The following is a 20487-nucleotide window of genomic DNA, read 5'->3' as shown; positions in this document are numbered from 1 at the left end:
AGAAGTAATTGTAATTAAATCATGTACTAAATTTGTTCCTATAGAATATAAATGTTACATGACTCAGAAAACTATTCACAATGCTTGCATTGTATCCGGAAAGAAATCTCTAGACATTGCAGTGACCAATACTATTTAAATATTAAGATTTAGATAGTTACAAAATTATTAATGATTATTCAATAATTATATTGACATTATATGTCTTAATTGAACATTATATGAAATCATGATGATTGTCTTTGCCAGAACCACCAAAGGGGCTCAATCATCTTTGTAATGAAAGCACTGCATTATCATTGTACAGTGGCATTAAATCACTTCAGACAAAATAGAAATGCTGCTTTATTGTACCTTATTCAGAACAACATAAAAAGGGAAAATGTTTAACGGGTCCAGTATCCTCTATTTTGGTTGAGCAGTTCCTCCTCCTGCTGTCCCCTAATAATTGTAACAAATCATATGGAGGAGATAGATAATCTGCAACTCATCTCATAAACTCTTTTGTTGTTCTTCATTGAATCAAAGATGCAGAAATGTCTCATTATTTACAAGAGCATCCTTCAGCACAGTGTATGGGGAATTAAATATAGGAACTGCATTTCTAATTCCTACTGTGAAGTGTTGAAAAATGTATCCCATAATGTTAGAGTACACCCTGTTTTGAACGACTGAAATAAATTATGTATATGGTATTTATTGATTTGTACCTAGTGCCCCCTATAAAAAAATCAAAGCACTCTGAAGTATATTATTTAGAGATCACTTTATCTACCAATGAAATGAATATTTTTCTTGGATGGAACACAACTGAAATGAAAGGTACAATTGAGGTTATTAGACTGTAATTACCAAAAGTGAAATTTGGCAAAGATATTAGGAATAAAATCCTTAGTTTTGCAAAACATGCCATGGAATCTTTAATTACCTCAAAGGTCCAGTCCTTGGTTTGTATGTCTTTGGAGAGACAGCACTTTCAACATCAGTATTCTTGCTCTTGCTGGGGCATTAGGTTTAGTAATTACTGTACGAAGAGGAAAGACTGTTTTGTATTGAGTAACCAACATGACATCCTGCAGTATAATTGTAATTGTTTAATACCACCAATACATGAATTTATAATTTCCATCTGTATATAATTTACATAATTGATCTTTATTCATTGAATACCAAATGCTTTTGTTTGCCCATATTGTTTTTCAGGTGTGCATTTGCAATTCGTAAATTTCTCAACTGAGACAATACATGATTACTTAGAAGTAAGAAGTGGATCTACAGAAACTAGTACTGTTATTGGGAGACTTAGTGGTCCTCAGTTACCAGCTTCTCTGTTTAGTACAACTCATGAAACCAGCTTATATTTTCACAGTGACTACTCACAGAACAAACAAGGGTTTCATATTATATACCAAGGTGAGTGATTATGTGTGAACAAGCGGATTGTTATAGCTATGTTTTCATTGTTAGAAAATAAATGTGAAGGTTTATTCTGGAAAAGATTTGTGCATGATTCAAAAACAAAGTGTTATGCACAATTTAATAAATGTGGCACTGTGGTGGGATGCAGAGGCTACTTAACAATTCAGAGCAAATAATCATTCAGGGGGAAAAAATGAAGATGAGTACTATATACATTTAAAGTACAGTGGGAATGTATGAAGACTAATAATTGCCTGTGTTGGAAGTGGACAGTACATTGTAGATCATATTCCTACTCCTTTAAAAATAAGGTGTAGGATATTTAACAGTAAAATGGGCCTTAATATCATTGTCTGGCTATGCCAGAAGAAGGACAGGAGACACTGGATGTTGTTTAATTAGGCCATAAATTTATTCCTAAATATCAGGGTGTACATAGCGGATAAAAGTGTGTGGTGCAGGTAATTCTATAATCATTTACATATACCGGGGGAGGGAGAGACTGCTGACAGTCCTCCCTGTTTACCCATCTTGGTCCCCAGCCAGCCCATTGCTGGGGACCAGTCACTCCCCCCCCCCCAATCAAATGAGGGTTGAGGGGAGTAAGAAAAGAAAAAAGGAGTACCAGTCATAGGAGCCCTGAACTCTCACTATTTCTCCTCCCTTAAAGAGGACCTCATATAAATCTTTTACCAATCCATTTTATCTGACCACTGTATCCCTTCCCTACAGAGTACCTGCCCCATACTCACATAATGAGTTGCAACATTGTAGTCTAACCCCCATTTCATATATGCCCCAAACCAGCTGTGGGAAAGGCGAAAAAGCTCCACCTTGCCTTCCCAGCCCCCCAAGAAAGGAGCATAAGAACATAAGCATGGCCATACTGGGTCTGACCAATGGTCCATCAAGCCTAGTATCCTGTCTTCTGACAGTGGCTGATGCCAGATACTTCAGAGGGAATGAACAGAACAGGGCAATTTATTGAGAGATCCATCCCTTATTGCCCAGTCCCAGCTTCTGGAAGTCGGATGTTTATGGATACCCAGTCCTATGTAACATATTCATAGACAATCTGGAAAAAGGGGTAAACAGTTAGGTGGCAAAATTTGCAGATGATACAAAACTACTCAAGATAGTTAAGTCCTAGGCAGACTGCAAAGAGCTACAAGACATCTCACAAAACTGGGTGACTGGGCAACAAAATGGCAGATGAAATGTAATGTTGATAAATGCAAAGTAATGCACATTGGAAAACATAATCCTAACTATATATATACAATGATGGGGTCTAAATTAGCTGTTACCACTCAAGAAAGATCTTGGAGTCATTGTGGATAGTTCTCTGAAATCATCCACTCAATGTGCAGTGGCAGTCAAAAAAGTGAACAGAATGTTGGGAATCATCAAGAAAGGGATAGATAATAAGACAGAAAATATCATTTTGCCTCTATATAAATCCATGGTACACCCACACCTTGAATACTGCGTGCAGATGTGGTCACCCCATCTCAAAAAAGATATATTGGAATTGGAAAAGGTTGAGAAAAGGGCAACAAAAATGATTAGGGGTATAGAACTGCTTCTGTATGAGGAGAGATTAATAAGACTGGGACTTTTCAGCTTGGAAAAGAAGCGACTAAGGCGGGATATGATAGAGGTATATAAAATCATGAGTGGTATAGAGAAAGTAAACCAGGAAGTGTTATTTACTCCTTCTCATAATACAAGAACAAGGGGCCATCAAATGAAATCAATAGGTAGCAGATTTAAAACAAACACAAGAAAGTATTTTTTCACACAATGCACTGTCAACCTCTGGAACTCCTTGCCAGAAGGTTTTGTGAAGGCCAATACTATAACGGGGTTCAAAAGATTCATGATAGATAGATTCATGGAAGATAGGTCCATCAATGGCTATTAGCCAGGATGGCAGGAATGGTGTCCCTAGCCTTTGTTTGCCAGAAGCTGGGATTGGGTGATGGCATGGATCACTTGATGATAACCTGTCTGTTCATTCCCTTTGGGGCACCTGCCATTGGCCACTGTCAGAGGACAGGATACTGGGCTTGATGGACCTTTGATCTGACCCGTTCTTATGTTCTTATGTTCAGAGCATGGGGTTACTTCCCCAGCCATTGATGGACCTATCCTCCATTAACTTATGTAATTTTTTCTGAACCCAGTTATACGTTTGACCTTCACAATATCCGCTGGCAGTGAGTTTCACAGGTTGACAGAGTGCTGTGTGAAGAAGCACTTCATTATGCTTGTTTTAAACCTGCTGTCTATTAATTTCATTGGTTGACCCCTAGTTCTTGTTTTATGTGAAGGGGGTAAATAACACCTCCTTATTTACTTTCTCCACACTAGTCATGATTTTATAGATTTCGATCATATCCCCCCCCCCCTTAATTGTCTCTTTTTTAAGCTGAAAAGTTGTTTATGAGGAGAGTTTTTAATCTCTCCTCATATGGAAGCTGTTCCATACCCCTAATATTTGTTGTTGTCCTTCTCTGTACTTTTTCCAATTCTAATATATCTTTTTTGAGATGGACTGACCAGAACTGCACCTAGTACTCCAGGGGTGGAGGCACAATTATGTGACTAATGCCAATAGTTGATCATGACAAAGCCTGGTATTTAACTGCTTATATATCTATACTGCTACTCTGCCTGTTCCAGGCAAAAGAGGGCTTTTCCTGCCCTTGCATGGACCTAAATAGCCCCCTCTCTCTTCCAGTCACCCGTGGGAGAATGGTAGGTCAGCATCCTCACACTAACTTAGTCTGAAGCTGCTGGATTCTCTGGCTATCTCTAGCTTTTATAGGGCCTTATGCACCTTTTCCTACAAGCTAGAAAATAGTCCCCATTGCTTAATGTGCAGTGAGGTCATTCTGGGACATTGGTTTGGTATAGACTAAGAGGGAACAATGCCATGCAGTGAATCACCAGATCCACCTTCTGCAGCAGCCTGTGATTTCTTTGGAAAACTCCTGCACAAGTACTAAGCAGACCAGCCCTGTAGCGCTTGTGAAGACTGATAAAAACAAAGCCGTTGGTGATATAGCCGCAGGCTCATTCCGAAGGAATTGGATCAGCAATCCAATTGCTGGAATTGGATCTCTTGTTCAAAGAAAAGGCCTACGTATTTAAAAACAATAACCATTTTCATGGTATGGCTTATGTGAGATACATGATCTATCCACTTTCTGAGTTGGAAAAGATCCAGACTAAACAGAATACCCCATGTTATTATAGAAACCACCCTGCAGTAAAGCTTCTTAGAAAATGTTAGAATGACAAGAATCACACCAAATCATAATCCAAATCTTGAAGTATCTTCTAACATGTTCCTAACTCCATGTTTAGGCAAATTCTAGTTGGCCTCTTTGGGAATCTAGATTTAGTGCTAAATGAACAAAATAATATGCCATTTGCCAAGGAGCACTGTGAGATCTATGCACCACAAAAACATGATAAAATGCTAAATAAGGGTAGATTATTATTATTTATTAATTAATCAGAGCTACATCTATTAAATATATTTTGGAAGAGACACTGCATGTGTGATGGAATTGCTCTTAATGCTTTAAACATTTTAGAGAGATATTGATACTCACCTATATATAGGGGTCCAATCAATGGTCTCCAAATTGGGGTCTCCAAATTTTCCAGATTCGGTGGAACACCTCTTTCCTCAACAATTCTACAATACAAGGCAGAGGAGGTCTGGGTATTTCATGACTTCTTGAAAAAGGCCACCTGAAATTGTGAAATAGGTTTATACTCTTTACAACTTTCACCAGTAAATCTCAGTGCTGGGATCTTTTATACTTTTAGATTTGCTAGGGGAAAAAAGAGTAGAGATGAAGATAAGTAGCCTTAATGTCAGCTGTTCTCTTTCAGCATATGTAATGCATTGGGCAGCAGTTAGTAATCATCCACAGAGCCAGGAGTGGCCTGACTTTGCATAGGTTCATGGGGAGAGGGCATAAGGAGCATATTCTGTCACTCTTTTCTCCTCCTGAACAGGAGCTGGACAAAACTGCAGTTCTTGTGCTTTCTAAAGTGCAAGAATATCTCCCATTAGTGCATCGGTCGGGGCAATACACTCCAAAATATGCAAACCCATGGTATACTGTTGCTTTTTTGCACATACCAGCAAAAGGGAGAGGTCACTGAACACCTCAAGGCATGTAGCAGTGACTGCTTCCTGTGTGAATGAACGAGCGCCAGATGGTGTTGTGTGATTACTTCCTACCACCCTGGCCAGGGTATAGCGCCACAATCCCCCCCACTCCCACCCCCACCCCCATGCAGATCAGATGGTCTTTGATTATTACTGTGTCATAAAGTGACTAAATGACTGTAAGGCTTTATATTCTTCTTCCTTTGGTAGAATCGGAGAGAAGAGCAAGGGCTTTTCTTTTGTCACCCAAAATGTAAAGCTTCTAATACTAAAGCATTAAAATACAGATCAGAACTGATATTACATTTTAGGACTATTTTAAAAAAAAAATTTATTATTTATTTCAGCTTATCAGTTGCAAAGCTGTCCTGACCCTCGGCCATTCCGTAATGGTTTTGTGATTGGAAATGACTTTACTGTAGGACAAACAATTTCATTTGAGTGTTTTCCTGGATACACCTTAATTGGAAATTCAGCACTGACTTGTCTACACGGAGTCAGTCGTAATTGGAACCATCCTCTCCCCAGGTGTGAAGGTATGTATTGTGTAAAGATATGCCATCCCATATTCCCCTTCCCTTTACTTCATCAAATCAAACCTCTCTTACTGTTTAATAATTTGTTGTCTGTCTATAGGCTGGATTGAAAAGCCTTACTTTACTTATTACTACTGCCACAGACAGCTCCTTGAGATTTCTCTTTGAGCTCAATTGGTAGAGTCCTGTGTTTTTAGAGCAGAAAGTAGTTGCAGAGAAGAGCTGGTTGGAATTGGGCTGTTTTGTCAAAACCAAAACATTTCATGGAGATGTATCAGTTTCCACAACATTTTTTTGGAGAGAGTCCGTAACTAGGTGGCTAGATTACTGGGCTGGAATTTGGAAGACGTAGGGTTAAGTCCCTGCTCTGCCTGATTTGAAATGAAAAACTCTGCTCTGAATAAGGCTAATCAGGGATTTGAACCTGAGTCAGACACACATATGGTTTTGTTTTCTTTCTGCAACAGAAAAAAATGATAAATTTAGAAACCTTAAAAAGATGTTGCAAAACAGAATTGTCCTCCTCTGGTCAGCTCTGTGAGTTTATTTTGCCATGCCACTTAAATTGTTTGGAATTTGACGACGTTGAGATAGAAAGATATCCAGGTTAGCTTTACTTGTGGACTCACATATGAAGTGAGCAGCTGCAAAGGATTTTGATTTGAGTGAGATTTTCCTGCATTTGAGCCCAAAAGGAAATAGAATGGCTATGCTGCTTACAGAAGGTTTTTCTGCATCTATTTCTGTGGTGAAAAAAGTTTCCTGATGAGGCCGACTGTGTCAGCTAGGTTTCTGTGATGCAGATGAGGTTTGGTGACTAGTTGGCAATAGGATAATGGAGAAAAAAAGACTTATTGACCACAGATTGGGACCCTCGGCCCACACCGCTTCCCGCAGCCCCCATTGGCCTGGAACGGCGAACCACAGCCAGTGGGAGCTGCGATCGTCTGAACCTGTGGACACTGCAGGTAAACAAACTGTCCCGGCCCACCAATAGCTTTCCCTGACGGGCTGCGTGCAAAGGTTGCCGATCCCTGATCTAATGTACTAGATAACTAGGGAATGGCAAAATGGCTCAACTTGCAGAGGAATTGCATCTGTTCATTTTTTGTGCAAGCATCTGAAGTAGTATCTTTATTAAGTGTGTTAACATTTTGCTATGTCATGATTGTTTTTTTTTTTTAAGATAATTAGGTATCTTCTGCTTGCATTTGTTTTTATTTGAGATTAAAGTTCTTCAAAGCATGAAAATCAAGTTGGTATTGTTTGTTTTATTTTGTTTTTCTTGTATGCTTAACTGGAGAGGAGAACACTTTTAAAAAATTTTAACAATATTTAATGTAATATATTTGTTTTAACATACTATAGATTTATGACTTATCAAATAATGCCTGCCTCTTCGAGGCAAACAACCTGAATCACATCTCAATAAAGAGGTGTTTTGGGTTTTTAAAATCATTTTTGTTTCCATGCCTGAAGAGGAGGAAAAAATAATTCACTGTCATTTCTTTGAGATTCTGCTTTTCTAAGATATTTGATTCTGATAAAGCCCTTCTAAATTCCACTTGCTGTTCTTCGTCTTAGCATAGTTAAAACATTGTCCGAAATCCTTTGCTTGCTTCTGTGGACACATTACATGTAAAAGCAGCAGAAATGCAATGTGTCCACTGTGTGGCTTGCTTGGGCTGTGGAGAATCTAGACATAGATCTCCATATAGCCCTGCATGCCAAGTAGAATGCTGAAAGTCTCCATGCTGTACCATTAAAGATGATGTGGGCGTATACAGGTAAACTCATACACATAGCAATCCCCTTAGGACAGTAGTGTTACACTCCTCCATACCCTGCCACAGCTGGTCACATTTAGGTTGAAAGCCCTTAAGCATGTTTTGGGGCTAATGATTCTTTGCCTCAGCCCCACTATTCTTCAGGAAATTTACTCTGAATAAAGCGTACTTATGTGGGCTTTGCTCTGTTTCCCAGGATTTGGCCTGATTATTACTACTTTGGATTCTATGCCATAATCCCTCAATGTTGTCTATAGAGAAATAGGAAAAACTAAAGAGAAAAAGTATGAGGGGAAAATCATGAGTTCAGCAGTCTAAATATATTATGTAATGCATATGTATAACTAAAAACTTTAGAGCCAGAGGCGCACTGGATGAAGGGTTGAGGGGGCACACTTTGTCAGGAAACTGTAGGAAGAATTCTTGCTTACTTAGCCAGAACCACTCTTGGGAAATGCAAAATTGCTTTCCTTCTTGTTCTGCATTGCATACTTTCTACTGTTTCTCTCCCTCCACACTCACACCAAGCCAGTTCCACCTATCCTCAATCAGGACCGGCTCTAGGCACCAGCGCTGCAAGCATGTGCTTGGGGTGGCACTTTCCAAGGGGCAGCACTATGGCACACCCCCCCCCCTTTTTTTTTTTTTTTTTTGGGGCGGCAAAAAGCCGGGAGCCAGCCCTGGCCAGAGCCCTGCCGCTGGAGAGCCAGAGCATCGTCCCCTGGAGCCGAGCCCAGGCTGCGGCGGCAAGAGGGGCTCCTGGAGTGTGTGAGGAGCCGGGGAGGGAGGGAAGCAGGGCCCAGGATGCAGGGAGGGAGGAGGGTTTCTGCTGCCACCACCGCTGCCGCTACCGCTGCTGCTCTGAGCCTCCCCAGGGTGGCGTAGCATTTCCCTGCCCGAGTGGGCTGGGCAGGGGGCGCGGATCCCGGCTCGTGTGCTGTTGGAGTGAGTGGCTGGGCTGCCCGAGCTCCCAGGGAGCTGCCCCCGGACTCAGCCCACCACGCACCTCCCCCGCCTCAGCCCCGTGCTGCTTGCCCCGGGTTCCCACAGTGCCAGGGGCGGGGAGAGGCAGAGCTCGGGTCCGAGCAGGACAGCGGGGGATACTGCCCCACCGGGGGACCCCCGCGGCTTGGGCACCTGGGGGTCAGTGTCTGTCCTCTCGGCTCTGCCTGCACGGGGCTGGGGAAGCAGCTGTCAGCGCCTGCCCCTCTCAGCCCTTGCACCCCCCATCCCACTCGCAGCCTCTTCACTGGTACCTCCCCCCATCGCTCCTTCGCCGTACCCCTTCCCCTTGTACTCTCCCTTCACCCGCACCTCTCCCCTTGTAACCTCCACCAGCCCTCTCCTCCCGCACCTCCCCCTTCCCCTGCACCTCTTCTCCCGCAACCCTCCTGATACCCCCTCTCCTCCTCCACCCTCCTCTGCGAGTACATCCCACCCTGCTTCTCTGCCAGTGTAGAGCCCCCAAGCACCCTCACACCCGCTCCTTTGCCTGAATCCTTTTATCTAGATCCCCATCTCTTTCCAGGTACAAGGTTTGAGGGTTAGTCCCTATGCCTTCCATGTGCATTTTGGAGCACTAAAGATGGGGTGATGGGGGAGGGGGCGAAATTTATAGTCAAGTGAAATAAAAATAGGAGAAATGGTTTGATCCCCACTGCAAGTGTAAACGGGGATTGCTGTGCTGAACGAGGAGGTCACGTTTGGTGGTGGGGGGAGCCCAGGGCTGAGGCGGCAGGGGATGCGGGTGGGGGGGGAGAGAGAGAGCCCAGGGCTGGGGCGGCAGGGTGTGTGGGTGGGGGAGGGAGAGAGCTCAGGGCTGGGGTGGGGGGCAGCCAAAAATGTTTTTGCTTGGGCGGCAAAAAACCTAGAGCCGGCCCTGTCCCCCAATTCATTTTATGTAGCTATCCCCTGAGGACACAATGTGGGAGCAATTCTTGCACTCCCTATGTAACTGTCCCTGGCCTCTACACAGGGCCACAAAGAAGAAAGTCATTGCACTGTTTTCCTCATCTTGTGCATCCACACATGTGGTGGATAGGGTCAGGTAGAATTTAGCCTATTATCTAAAAATGGACTCGGGAGCAAGTCTTCAAGCCTTCTCTTAGTCAGAACTACTATGTTATTTTTTTTTCTGGGAGATTCAACTGAGTAAGGACTTCAGAATTGGGCCTCTTGCTGTTTGTAAAAGCTCAATAGCTTTTTCGTTTCTCATATCCAGCTGACGTTCTTTAGTTTTCCATAACACAGTTCAACTATGCACATGCTCAATGTATTCACAAATAAGGATTTCACACCATCTAAAAAGAATGCAAAAGTTATTGACTGCTCCTGCAGTGAAAATAAATGTGGTTGTTGTTGTTGTTTTGTTTGTTTTTAAGCTCTCTGTGGAGGAAATATAACTGCAATGAATGGCACCATATATTCTCCTGGATACCCTGATGAGTACCCAAACTTTCAGGACTGCTTTTGGCTTGTCCGAGTACCACCTGGTAATGGAATCTATATCAATTTTACTGTTCTTCAAACAGAGCCAATATATGATTTCATAACTGTATGGTAAGTAGACACAATTATTGATTTATACTACTACATGTGAGAGTGTAACAAGTCAGAGATTAAAAGTAACATTTTGGTTATGTGTCATAGATCTCTGCTTAATGTCTGAATTATGTTTAGTGACAGTGATGGATTTGCAAGACTAAACCAATGATAAAATGGGCATATTATATTTTCGTTCATGAAGTACCTAAATAGGGATAAAATAAATTTCAGGAATGAAGGCAATCCTGTTCCCATTGAAGTCAAGTCAAAATTTCTATTGGCATCAATGTTATAGGATCCGTAGTTTGATATTTTACTTGTTGGGAGAGTTTAGTCAAGTTATAAAGCATTACATGTAAAGAGGACTCTCACTTATTGACTTAGCCCAAGCACAAGGTGAATGAGGCAATATCTTTTATTCGACCAACTTCTGCTGGTGTGAGAGACAAACTTTCAAACATAAACAGAGTTCTTCATCAGGCCTGGGAAATGTACTCAGAGTGTCACAGCTAAATAAAAGATGGAACAGATTGTTAAGCATAAGGAGTTAACATGTATGTCCAGGAACCATTCAAGGTGAAGTGACCAGTTAACACCTCTCCAGTCATAGTGGAGAAAGAAGAAGAAAAAGCTGGAGGTGGGCAGGTTAGTGGGTTATAGATTGTTGTAATAAGCCACCAATACAGTGTCTCTATTCAGTCCATGATTTTTACTGTCTAGCAAAGTTATGAATTTAACCTCTCAGGCTCATCTTCTGAAAGTGTTGTGCAGGTTTCCTTTGAGAAAGAGGATTGATAGGTCAGATATAGAGTGATTGCTTTGTGAAAAGTGTTCACCCACAAGTGATATGCTGGTTTTGTCTGTATGAGTTCATTTGAGAGCATAGTGATTGTCTCATTTTTTTCCAAATAGCTGTTACTGGGGCATTTAATGGTGTATGGCTGGGGAGGTTGATCATTATAGAGTGGAGATATGTCTGTAGGTTTTGCATCTATTATGGCAGGGAATGGTGATACATATTGTTGATGTGTCCTGGTCTATGGGGAGCTTGCTTCTGATGATGAGATGGCAAAGATGAGGGATTCTTTGAAGACCAAAATAGGGGATTCAGGAAAGATTCCTTTCAGTATGGATTACAAGTATGGGTTGAAATTGTTTAATGGTAGTCCATGTGGGTTCTAGTGTGGGGTGGTAGGTGACAACTAGGGGTGTGTAGTCAGAGGGGGGTTCATTTCTATGTTGAAGCAGGTTTTCTCAGAGGACTTGGGTGGTCCATTCCATGACACAATCTGCTTCTTTGTTGGACTGTGCTTGTTTGTTGAATTAAGCTGTGTATCCTGGACTTTCTCCTCAAAGCATATTCTGTGACATGAGAATGCCCGGCTGTAGATAATAAATTTATTGGTGTGTTTGGGGTGATTACTGGATCTGTGAAGGTATGTGTGGTGATCCGTGGGTTTCTTGTGTATAGTTGTCTGCAGGGTTCTATTGCTGAAGCTGATTGTGCTGTTCGGGAAACTGATGCTGGGAGTGTTCTAGAAAAAAATGTAATGGAAGGATAATTGTTGTTGAAGTTGTGGTGGAAATCTAAGAGAGAGTTTAGGTCATCTGTCCAGAGGATGAAAATATCATTGATGTATCTCTGGTATATCATTTTTTGTTGTTGTGCATTTATCCAGAAATTCTTCCTCAAGGTGGCTCATGAAGAGGGTGGCATATTGGGGAGCCATCCATTTACCCATGGCTGTTCCCATGGTTTGGATAAAGTGTTTGTTGTTGAATGTAAAATTAGAATGGGTGATGATGAAATGGATGAGATTGGCAGTGTATTTGTGGTGGATATCAGAGTGTTGTCCATTGTCTTGTAGATATTTGAGACAGGCACTGATGCTATCATTGTGAAGGATGTTGGTGTATATCCCATGTCATGAGAATAAAAATATTCTCCTAAATTCATGCTAGCAATCTCCTGATCAAGAAAAGGATATTGAATGCACAGTGTTGACAAAGATCAAGGAGGCAACTGTGTTTAATAAAAGAGTAATAACATGCAAGTTCTACTATGCACATATGAACTGTTCCAATTTCATATCAGGACAAGATTTAGAGAAGCAATTTCTTAGCATCTTACATAGTTGCTTTGTGGAATCATCAGTTTTAGAGCATATAAAAAAGAGACTATGTTCTTGATTTAGTTGTAAGTAAAATATAGGAGTTGGACAGACAAGTTGGGTGAGGTAATATCTTTTATTTGTCTAGCTTTAGTTATTGAGAAAGACAAGCTTTGAGCTACACAGAGCTCTTCTTTGGGTCTGGGAAAGATACTAAGAATGTCACAGCTAAATACAAGATCGAACATATAGTTTAGCATATGTAGTTAGTACATAGAGACCACTCAAGTACCTTTCCCATACCTGTTGAAGAGCTCTGTGTAGCTCGAAACCTTGACTATCTCACCAAAAATGTTGGTCTAATAAAAGATATTACCTTACTCACCTTGTCCCTCTAATATCCTAGGACCAACAAAGCTCCAAAAACACTGCATACAACATAGGATTTGGGTCAACAGGGTCAACTATAGCTGAGCCTCTTAGTTAAAACAGAATAGAACCCAGGGTGCTCTCAATGAGACAAATGATCATGGACACCCGCCACAGAGTGCCACAGGAGGAAACATAAGTTAAATAATCATCTGGGCACAGGCATCATTCTATGCCTTAGACACTTCTATGGTGATTAAGGTTGGTCTAAAGCTTGCTTATGTGTATTTCAATTAAAATGTTCTGCAGCATGAGATACTTAAATTATGGATTCTGTAGAATAGTTAAAGGGATTAACTGGACTCATTCATTACTATGATATCTCTATCCATTATTCATTTGCCAGTTCTGTTACACAAAGATATATATCTTGGATAAACGTAAATGGAAATCTTTGGGAAATTTTAATCATAGAAATGAATATATAATAATCTTCCATATACCTCTCCATTACTGTTCCTCTTCATTCCCATGTGTGTTCCTAATCATTTCTCATCTTGACAACTGCAAACTCTTTCTTCCTGGTATCCCAGACTTTCACCTTGCTGCTTCCTTCAGTCTTTCCAACATGCCCCTAAAAACATTCTCTCCCCTGCCTGCTGCTCTTAGCATGTTCTGGTGCTCTTGAAATTCCTTTACTTTCTCCCAGTCACCTTCTTCATCAAATTTATGGTGCTTGTCCTGGCCTTCACAGCCCTCAATAACTGTAATGCTGCTTGTGTTTACTCTCTTGTCTCCTCTCGCTCATCCCTCAACATTTAATTCTGCCCAAACTGCATAATTACTAACCCCATCTAATCTTCCTCTCACTGTCCCCTATATGCCTCCTGCCATGTGACCTCACATACCTGCAGTTTCCTCCATGACCTAGTTCACCCTGCCTCCTTCTCATTGTCTTTCCTTAAATTCACTTCCAAACAATGACCCAAGGCCCCCAAAAGCAATAATAAAAGTAAACCTCAGTGCTTATTACATTGTTATCATTATAGTCCTCATCCCTTTCCTTTTACTCCATTTTTATGTTGTCTTGAAATTGTTAACTCTTTAGGGCAGAGACCATGTAACTAAAATATCTAGCAAACTGTTTTTGTTGTTATATAAATAAATAATAACACTAAAGTGATGTAATTTAAAAAAATCTGACATTGTGAAAAATGTGGTGTTTGGAGCTGGTCAGAAAAACTCTGAGTGAACAGTTTTCTTTTAGAAAATTCAGTTCCTATCAAAATTTAAATTCTTCACAAAATCCGTTTTACCAAAAAATTGTTCTGAGAAAAATGGAAGGCAAACAATCCAACAATGTTGAAATGTCTTGTTTTGACAAGACATTTTCAGAACAAAATGTTTTTAATTTTTTAAAATGTTTTATTATATTTTATCATATAATATTTTAAAAAGTCAGAATGTTTTGATTGATCCATTTAAAAAAACACAATATTTTGTGGGGAATTTTGAATTTTTTGGATTTTGTTCTGATATGGAATGAAGCCAGAATTGGAAATCTCAAAATTCTCCACAAGATGGATTTTCTGTCTTCCACACAGCTCTAGTGCCAACTGATATGAATCTCGACATGAATTTACTACTGAACTAAGTAGCTCATCAAGGAGTGGGGAGGTAATGGTTTCAATTTGTCACTAGCATGTGTACAGTTTTAAGAGTATCAGAATAAAATAATGTTATTGATAAATCCAAGATAAAGAAATAGTCATATCATGAAAAGACTGAGTTCAATAGGTTTGAGGGGTGAAAGCCTGGTAATAGAACTAGAATATGAAATAGAGTTAAAATATGAAATAATCTTCCGAGGTCAGTTATGGGAGATCCATCAGTAAAGATATTCAAAGTCAGGCTAGACAAAGCACACATGAATAGTCATTAGGAGCAATCTTCCAAATTTCAGCGGGTGGACTAGATGACCTGCCAGGTTTTTCCCATTTCTAATATTTATTATTCAACTCATCCAATAAATTGTAGGTTTCTACTAGCCTACCTATTTCCAGATGAATTGCTGAATTCATGAATTGGCTAGTCATGAAATAAAGATGCACAGAGTTCCATAGCTTCAACAATGCAGAAAGAACAAGACAATTTGAAATAAATAGTTACATGATGCAGACCATGAACTGCTCTGAAGTAGCTATTATTTAAACTATGGGAACAGAGAACAATAATTTATGTTAAGCACCCCTTTTTGTTTAAGAATCTTGAAGGAAATATTATAAGAAAAATCGTGCATATACCATAACTAATTATTTATCTTTTTCTTTAAACATCTTCTTTTCAGTGAGGACCTTTGTTATCCAACATTAAAACTGCAGTGAAAACAAGAAAATTCATTAAAAACTAGGAAGCTGTTTACATTAATGATTAATTGATCCAATTTAAATGTCCTATATTTTTATACCTATACTTAGTTTTAGGTGCAAATGATAACACTTTGACTTCTAATTCTGCCCACAAATTTAATCTGAAATGAAATGCTGTCATCTGAAGCTCCTTTAAAAAAATTGGCCCTCAGAATAATAAATGTCAGTAACATTTACATGTATAATAGTTCATATACAGTTTTAGAGTGAAATTCTGATCCCATATATGTCAATAGGAGTTTTGCCTTTGACTGCAGTGAGGCTAGGATTTCACCCTAAATTTTTATATACACTAAATGTGGTATATTATTTAATCCATCCAGAAATGCCTGAATCATTCCAAATCATGCCAACTTGTTTTCCTTCTTTGATTAGGTAATTGGTTTGGTGGATAGGGGGAATGCCGGGGACATACTATACCTGTACTTTAGCAAGGCTTTTGACATAGTTCCACATGACATTCTCATAAGTAAGCCGGAGAAATGCTGGCTCAGCGGAACTAACATTAAGAAAAAAAAGTAACTATTCATGGAATTATGTCTGACTGGAAGGAGGTCTCTAGTGGGGTTCCACAGGCATTTGTTCTGGGTCCATTTTTTTTTTTTTAACATCTTTATTAATGACCTGGATGTGGGAATAGAGAGCATACTGATCACATTTTTGGAAGGTAGGCCAAAATTCAAAGAGATCGTGCTAAATTGGAGAACTGGATTATAAACAACAAAATGAAATTCAACAAAGACAAATGTAAGGTGATTCACTTTGGGGAAAAAATCAAATGCACAAATACAGAATCGGGGGGATTTTTGGCAGCAGTACTGCTAAAATGGATCTGGGAGTTGAGGTGGATCACAACCTCAACATGAGTCAACCATTGGATACTGTTGCAAAAAAAGCAAATACAATTTTGGGTTACATTAACAAAGTCACGGGAGGTGAAAGTACCATGCTATTCAGTGCTGGTTAGGCCTCATCTGAGGTACTGTGTCCAATTTTGGTCAACAATGCATAGAAAGGATGTAGAGAAACTGAAAAGGATCCCGAGGGGAGCAACAACGATGATCAAAGGAATGGGATGCAAGTCATATAAACAAAGGCTGAAGGATGTTTAGTTTGGAAAGAGGAGATTAAAGGGGGACAGGATAGTGGTCTTCAAATACTTGAAAGGCTGCCATAAAAAAGATGGATAAAAGTTCTGATTTGCCACAGAGGACAGGACAAGAGGTAATGGGTTCAAACTATAGCACAGCAGTTTTAGATTTAAATCTCAGGAAAAATGTCCTAACAGTAAGAACAGTCAGTCAGTGGAACAGACTGCCTAGAGAAGTTGTGGAAGCTCCTTCACTGGAGGTTTTCAAAAGGAGACTGGATAGCCACCTGTCTTGGATGGTTTGGATACATCTAGGCAGCAGATTAGGCTCGATGGCCCTTGTGGTTCCTTCTAACCCTATGGTTCTATGATTCTATGAATCAACAGAAAATGTGTGGTTCCCCTTCTGTAATACTGCTAGAAATTGATGGGAGGGGAACAGCAGTACGGCCAATAATCTAATGTCCATATTTGTCATCTTGGCTATATAAAAGTGAGCATGTTTCAAGGCAAAAAAGTACCACCCAAACCCAGCCAGATTGAGGATACCACAATCTGCAGGGAGAAAATAGAGCATTTATTCCAATAGGTAGTAGTGGAAAAACTTATACTCAGAAATTCTGAAGCACCCTAACACATCTTCTGTCATGGGGCATTTTCCACCTCACCATTCAAGTTACACATTTCCTCCTCAAAGGAGCATTCAGCGTCTGAATATTCCTGTTTTATTTTGATTGCAAGGAATACATCTAAACCTTTACAGTGTATGTATGTATGTATGTGTATATATATTTAGAAAACTTAAATATATGCTCATTTTAGGATAGACAACAAATACTGCATTACACCTAGAAAAAATGACCCACCTAGCAAAAATATCACATAATCCCTCATCATTGTACATTTACCTACAATGAATGGTGAAACCTACTCTTAATATTATTTTTCTTTTGATGTTTTTTTTCTTTTTTCTTTTAGGGATGGGCCAGACCAAAGTTCTCCTCAGATTGGCCAGTTTAGTGGCAACACTGCCTTGGAGTCTGTCTACAGTACTTCAAACCAGATTCTCATCAAGTTCCACAGTGACTTCACAACAAGTGGTTTCTTTGTGCTAAGTTATCATGGTAAGTTCAATAAATTTATCTATATTTATTGATGATTGTATAGTTGAAGCTTAAGGGAAAATGTTTTAACTTACTGTTACTAAAATAAATGTTAAGTCCTTTGGAACAATTAGTTTATTTTTTGTTAATCACTGAATGTGATTGTTACCACTATTAATAGACAAGCAAAGAAGATATACCATGAACACATTGTCAGTACAAACAAACAAACAAAAAGAACCAGTGAACCTTCCAAAATCTAACATCCAGTTCAGGTTAGACATAAGTATCTCTTTATGGCTTCCATTGCATTAAAAGATGGGGTCCAAAATGCAAGTTTTGTTTAAATTGTGTGTAATCAGTGCAGTTATGCCAGCGCTGCCAGTGATAACAAACTAAATTAAATTGCATGGGTTTATCCATCCTGTTCATGTGAGAAGAATCAATGGAGACCTATACCTGTATTGACCTAGAGGCTGCCAAATCCTTTGGATATTTTTTTTTTAATTTTGAAATGTAAGGGAATATTTTTTTTGTATTTTTATGGAATTTACAAAAAATTACTTCTCCACCAAGAATGTGCCTCTTGGGAGTGCACATCTTGGTACCAGGAATTCCTAAGACCTTCTAGAAATCAGGAAAGGGTGAGGGCAGTTCATATACCCTCATACAAATGCTAAATCTTGTGTCAGGTTTCTAAGGCACATTCATTTCCTATCATGATAAACAACAGATCTCATAATTACTGCTTTCTAGAAGTTGCAGTGCACTTCTATTTCTTGTCAGAATTTCTATTTTGTAGATCAATTTTACTTATAATGAATTAATCTGTGTTAATGAATAATCTGTGTTATAATGAATTAATCTGTATTAATAATGGTATTATAGTTAGGAGCAAGATTCTTCACCCAGATCCAAGCTTCACCCAGATCCAAGCTACACCTAGAAGCATGGGTGTTGGCACCCTATTAAATGAGTGATAAAATGCTCACATGAGTTGAAACAGATTCTTCTGTAATTGAGAAAGCCACCTCCCTGAAAGACATGTACACTAAAATGGAGATCATCTGGGCTTTGTGTGACAAAGAGTTCCACAGGCAGATACTCTTCACCTGTCTCCATCTCTGGCGAGCTCTATTATGGATACTGAGAATTACATTATATCTGTACACTGTAGTATTTTAGAAGTGGCATTTTGTGTGTTCAGATTATTACGGACTATGACATAAGAACCAGTACATTGAATTGGTTCCACTGTTGAATGGGTGTAGTGGGCAGAGTACCTATGTTTCATTTAACTGTTAAGATATGGGCTTCTGAAATTAGTACCATCCTTGGTGTTGTATAGCTTCCATTATCTGACCCAAGAAAAAAGCATTTCAGTACTCCAGCTGTGAAATAACAAAGGCATGGAGCACTATCTCCAGGACTTCCTCTGTGAGGAGCAGGCACAGTTTTCTTACCAGTAGTAGGTGGTAAAAAATCCTGGTGTCCAGGCATAATGTGGCTACCAGACTGCAACTCTCTGACAATGAATATTCAGATACCCTTATGAAAAGAGCGGTCATGGATTCTGCAAGGCCTTCTGAATATGTCCTTTGGCCTACCAAAATCACTTCCATCTGACTTCGATTGAATTTGAATCATATATTATTCTTTATGGAAGTGCTTTTTTCTTCTAGATGCGGAGGTAGCTGTATGACAAATGGTTGTCTGCTTGTGATAAGAATGATATGTGTCACTGTGTATCATAAGCATATTGCTAGCATTTGGCTTGTAGCTTTTCAAATGTTTCCAGCGGCATTATATAGATGCTGAACAAGCTGGTTCATAGCACCCATCATTGGCATGAAGCAACCAAAGCTACACAAATAAATTTGGCAATTCCTCTATGTCCTGAGGCTAGCAATTTTGCAGTCATTTTTTATTCCTCTCATTCTCTCCCTAAATGAATGCTGTCTCTAAATCATGCAGGTCTTATACTCTACATCTTATCTATCATCAGTATTTCCAAATTCTGATGTTAGTTCTCTGTTCCCTCCTATAGAGCCCTTGCCCAACCCCTAATCACTCTGACCTTGACTACTGCAGCCTCCTCATCTTTGCCTCCACGCCATTATTAATTCCATCCAGGATGTTTTAGCAAATAGTCATCAAGTTTTTCTGATGCTCTGATGATCTTCTGTCTCTCTTCAAATCCTTTCACTGGCTCCACCTCACCTTCCTCTTTAAATTTAAGTTTCTTGTGCCCAAGTTGGAAGACCTGGTGCAAGTTAACTCAAACCTATTTCTCTACCCCATCTTCCAATAAATAAAGTTTCCTATACCAGTGTAATATATGAAATAAAATTATTTGTGAAAGGGATGGGAACTGTTTAAATTGCACGTGCCCATGTCTGGTTGTAAAGTGACTTTTAGGGGCTTCCTCTTGCTGCCCTCTGTTTATTTCTCTTACTGTGCATCTAGACTATACTTCTGAACTGACAGGGCCTAAATGTGGGCTATGGTGTTTGATGAAGACCAAGATTGAGGGACACAAAATATTTGTCATATAACAAAGTTAAAACACTGGGACTAATCCCTTCAGGATAAATACCTCTTTCAGTATCTTCAAGTTCATGATTCTTTCTATCTGCTGTAAATAATTTGCAACAGTAAAAGTGTAGGGGATACCAAATTGGTGCGGAATATAGGTAGTTTTGGGACTAATATGAGTGTAGTCTCTAATGAGAGACATTTGAGAGTTATGACCTAGATTCTTTGCTAAAGGCATTTGATCACAGTGGACCCAAACCTGTTCTTATTAAAGGACCAAATGATGGCTAAGTGAGCACAATGGTGCAAGGGCATAAGAGCAATGTGGCATGTTACACTCCTCATCTAGTTACCTGTACCACAGGTAGCAGC

At 39.7% G+C, this 20487-nt stretch overlaps 1 protein-coding gene across 1 annotated transcript in view; it reads left to right on the top strand.

The window, feature by feature from the left end:
- Nucleotides 1-20487, top strand: part of CSMD3 (CUB and Sushi multiple domains 3) — a 1099171-nt gene that overhangs the window by 929523 nt on the left and 149161 nt on the right. Inside the window, exons 43-46 of the mRNA XM_026659890.1 lie at nt 1204-1413; nt 5959-6147; nt 10316-10493; nt 17456-17601. Coding sequence (XP_026515675.1) covers nt 1204-1413; nt 5959-6147; nt 10316-10493; nt 17456-17601 — 723 coding nt within the window. The remainder of the gene's footprint in view (nt 1-1203; nt 1414-5958; nt 6148-10315; nt 10494-17455; nt 17602-20487) is intronic.

Source organism: Terrapene carolina, unplaced genomic scaffold, assembly GCF_002925995.2.
Source record: "Terrapene carolina triunguis isolate 2854851 unplaced genomic scaffold, T_m_triunguis-2.0 Scaffold58, whole genome shotgun sequence".
Lineage (NCBI taxonomy): Eukaryota > Metazoa > Chordata > Testudines > Emydidae > Terrapene > Terrapene triunguis.
The sequence above is the reverse complement of the archived record's forward strand: the minus strand, read 5'-3'. Positions and strand labels throughout refer to the sequence as shown.